The sequence below is a fragment of the Pteropus vampyrus genome, unplaced genomic scaffold, assembly GCF_000151845.1.
Source record: "Pteropus vampyrus isolate Shadow unplaced genomic scaffold, Pvam_2.0 Scaffold308, whole genome shotgun sequence".
In the NCBI taxonomy this organism is placed as follows: Eukaryota; Metazoa; Chordata; class Mammalia; order Chiroptera; family Pteropodidae; genus Pteropus; species Pteropus vampyrus.
The window spans coordinates 798,934-803,352 of record NW_011889089.1 but is presented as its reverse complement, the minus strand read 5'-3'; the positions used below and the strand labels follow the sequence as shown (position 1 = coordinate 803,352).

General features: G+C 44.3%; 1 protein-coding gene across 1 annotated transcript in view; it reads left to right on the top strand.

The window, feature by feature from the left end:
- SPATA48 (spermatogenesis associated 48) overlaps positions 1-4,419 on the top strand; it is a 42,490-nt gene that overhangs the window by 8,690 nt on the left and 29,381 nt on the right. The window contains exons 2-3 of the mRNA XM_011377282.2: positions 276-852; positions 4,348-4,403. Coding sequence (XP_011375584.2) covers positions 276-852; positions 4,348-4,403 — 633 coding nt within the window. The remainder of the gene's footprint in view (positions 1-275; positions 853-4,347; positions 4,404-4,419) is intronic.

Genomic DNA, 4,419 nt, shown 5'->3' with positions numbered 1-4,419 from the left:
GTCAGTAGGAAGAAATGAGCGATCCAACGTGTTAGGGTTCGAGCTGTTGCTAAGCAACAAGGGCTCTATTCTGTTTCGTGCTTTTGTGCCCCAGTCTGTAACGGCCATTGGCTCCCTTTGGTGGAGAAAAGAGACATCTTACAAAGAAGAAGGAAAAAACTACTCTGTCGACTTTAAGAAAGCCAAATCGACATGTTAAATTAACCGATTCTCAACTATTGCAATTTATAAGCATTTCGTAGTTGAAGGAGTCATCGGAAGCACTCGATTTACAGTCATCCAAAGTGCTAAAGGCCATAGATATGGATTCAGAGTCCGCACCGGGAAAGATAAGGATCTCGGAGCGGACTGTTTCAGGAACAAAGGCCATCCGGAATATGGAATACCCACACTACTGTGATCTCTTAAGAAAAATGAACATGCCTTTTGTGAAAGGAATTGAGGACAGACATGACTATGGTAGAATTGAGAAGAAATGCAACTCTACTTTTCTTAAATTTCACCCTTATCCACCTTCCACTGTGCCAGACTATCATTTACACTACCCTTATCCCCCGCCTTCTGGGCCACTTTACCCGTTATTCCCACTTCGTGATGATGTGCCCTTGGCTGACCCCTGCTCAGGGTTTTTGAGCCCCGGTGGCGATGCTGATTTAAAACCTGGCGTTGGCAGGACCATACCAAGCCTGGTGGATTTTAGTGACGTGAAACCTCAACATCGAGTTCCTAGGCCAGACGCAGGATTGCCAAGGACGCTAAAAAGGCAAAACGATGTACCAGAAGAACTAAAGCGAGACAGGAGGTGGAATTCCAGAGCAATACCAGACATTTCCATCAGGGCGAGACTCGGAGGTAAATAAAGGGACTCGAGCTTTATAATATTTAAATATTCAAACACGGGAGAAGAGCATGGATATAAGATTTAGTATTTAGCTGTTAATTTAACAAAGTTTTAAAGAACCGAATAAGGAATTCTTATATTTAACTTACAGATTGGAAAGAAAAGTGGTAAGAATGATAAGCCTTTTATAAACCTGTTGGTAAAACAATATTTGGTTTTTTAAAAGTGCATTCATTAGCGTAAGGGATCAACAGAAAGTATATTTCAGACAATTTATCCTAGACATATAAGTAACCTAGTTTTACCTCAAAAATAAATTAAATTGCACTTTGATCATTGTGTAGCATGTCTCTTTATCATTCTCCCTTGAAAAAAATAAAATTGATGGTTATGGAAGAGTTTGTTGCAGGGGCTGAAATGAAATAGGAAAGTAGTCGAAAGTAAATTTAGGGTCTGGTAAGAACAGGAGCGGAGGAGAAGCGGCCCCTGCAGAAATAGCTCCGCCCCCGCCTCAGGCACGATCGGTGACCCGCACGGATGGCTGCGCCCCAGGATTTCTCTGCAGGCGCTCCCGGAGCCCCACAGGCCCGGCTCGCAAGCGAGCAGCGCTTCGAAAGAGCTGCGGGGCGCGTTCCTGTGTGGAAGGCGGCCGGGCAGGCAGCGAGCGAGCAGAGAGCACCGCTTTGAGCATGCGCAAAGGAAAAGGCCCCAGTCGCCCCGAGAGCTGCTGAGCTTGCTCTGGTGCCGGAGGCCGCCCCGGCCTTCCACGCCTCCGCTCAGCGCCCAGTCTGAGAGCAGAAGCCTGAGCAGACGCGGAGCTCAGCGCCCCCACCGTACGGTGCAGCCGTGGGAGGCTGTGCTTCCTGCCACTCCACGGAGGATGGCCAGAGGCCCTCGAGACCGGGAAGGGGTAAGGACAAGGTGATAGAAAGGAAAAGCCCCACGACATAACGCTTCCCAGCCCCCCCCTCCCTCCAGGTCCCCACTTTTGAGAGAGAGAAGCGTAGGATAAGAAGAGATGTTTTTAAAGGGCACGCCGGTCATGGACTTAGCAGGTGGGCTGAGGGGAGGAAATTCCTTGGTTTGGGTTTTCGTATAAATAGCATAAATGAAGTTCAACAACCTAGTTTTAAGAAATAATTATAATCCACTGGAAATACTATCTAGGGAAATTATGTATCACTAAGAATCGCTGCACTTGTCTCTAAAATCAATATTGTCTAAGGTGCAAAAAATGTTTTAAGTATTTGCATTGAGGGGACCGTTGCTTAGTTCAGGTCCATCTCATACAGTACATGTCACTGATTCTGAACTAATGACTACTTTTCAAATCCGTCAACAAAGGAGCCGATGTTTCATTGCATAATAGCATTCATCATCAATACTTCCTGAACGAAACCAAATTCATCTTTCATGGTAGTCCTATTTTACGTAAGTATGGCATTCTACTTGTCAGCAGGAAACTCCAGCCTCGTGTTGGGCTGTTTTTGTAAATTATTCTAAGAGTAGAATCTCAAAACATTATTCCAACAAATTACAGGTTGAAGAAATAGTTTATGAAAGCTAACTTCTGACTAACGCAGGGTTAACAGACGTTGCACCCACAGTTCAGAACCAAGGATAGAGCTCGTCGAGCCGCTGCCTTGCACTGCCTGGATTCGCACATCTCAATAGAGAGGCTGGACAGCGGACTGTCCGGCCTCAGATCCAGGGGAAACACTTTCACTATGACCCAGGACGAGTGGCTACTCTCTGTATGCCTGTGTGTCCTTATTTGTAAAATTCACATGCTAGTAACTTTTCATGAGATAATAGGATCATTTAGTGTAATTCGTGTAAAAATATCTGACACGAGGAGTGAACCAGTGTAGATATAAAGTTAAGCAAAGTCGAGAGTTTTCAATTCTTTTTACTTAAATTGGCAGTAATAGTACATCTCATAAAGTTTTTAAAAAGCAGTGAATCAAGACATGAAATACTTAGCAAAATTCCTGGAAGCTGGCAAAGCATTCAATTAATAGTAGGTATTATTAGCGATCACATTTTCAAAGAGTAATACCAGTAGTTCAAGGATTGGTTTCAATATAGTTTGTCCTAGGCTTTCAATGACTTTGTAGATCCTGGAAATAATCATTAATAATAAATAAGTACTCTCAGTTTTTAGCAAACCTAAATACTCATGATTTCTAATACATTCTAATAAAGAAGGCTATGTTCTCAGAATTAATTATATCAGAGCCCTTTTCAAGGGGCTAGGTCATTGAAGATTAGATTGCTGACTTCTTGCCCAGTTCTGACCTTGTCTAGACATTTAACCGGGTACAGTATTTTTGTTGTTCAGAATTGGCTTGCTTTCTCATATACTAATAAACTATTTTAAACTTATCCTGATTATATTCAAACCCTTTATCGATTGGTCTCTCTGCCTCTCATTGCAATAGATGACACAGTCTTCCTTATCACAAAGAACACAGAGGTTGCCTCATGTGACCATGGTTTTCCCCTTATGGAAACCACCAGTGGTGTGACCGTCATCTTCACCTAGACAGGTCCCCTGTCCACACCAGGTAGTTTGCCCATCTCCCTTTGCAGGGGAAAGCTGACTGAGGCTAAGTCCCAGGCCTTCGTGTCCCGACTGGCTCCCCTCCCTGACCACCTCTCACCGTTCCCTGGCGGCCATCTGACGATGTTGCTGTACCCGACCTCTTGTAATTTCCTATAAAAGGTGTGATGCTGTCACAGGGCAGGCCTACCACGGCCCACGCTGTTCCCTGCCCGGACTGCCTGTCCTTCCAACACCGCCGCGATGGGGGCCGAGTCCTGCTCATCGTCAGGACCAGGCGTTGTGGTCAGGAGGATGCTCCCAGTTCCACGCAGTCTGGCTGAGCCAGCCCCGCTCCTCTGTGCCCTCACGGTGCTTACAGCGCAGCTGTTTTCACAGTGGCCGCGTGATGTCGCCATTACCTGCTTACGTGTTCGCCTTGCCTAGTCGTTCATGAGCACCTCAAAACCAGGAGCCCTGTTTTTCATCTTTCGATATTGACGGCACAGTGCGCATTTGTTGAATGCCGCTTTTATATTGGCCAGATTCTCAGATCTTCCGTAAATACATGAATCGTCTACATAGTAACCAGACTCCTGTGTGTCACCAGTGTCCCCGACACATCTACACATAAATACACAGATTCACAGTACCCAGCAGGTCTCTTCCAATAATGAGTAATAAACAACAAATAATGCTACACTATTATAGTAATCCTAACATGTAAATTCCCAAGCTACTCTGTTCTCACCAATGAGAAAAATTGTTAAAATTTTTAATAATAATAATAATAACAACAACAACAGAAAGTGTGCGAGAACTCGCCTGTAAAAAAATTATTAGGTAATGCATTGAAAATTCAATTAACAGCACACATTTTAGCTTTCTAATAAAAAATATTTCTGGCAGTTGAAAAAATCTTTATTGTGTTTTTAACAGCAAGCACGCACATTTTTGTTTTCAGGTTGGACGAGCCCACTGAGAGTTACCCCTTCACAACCTCGTCGCGAAGGACGCTCGATAAATGACACATTCA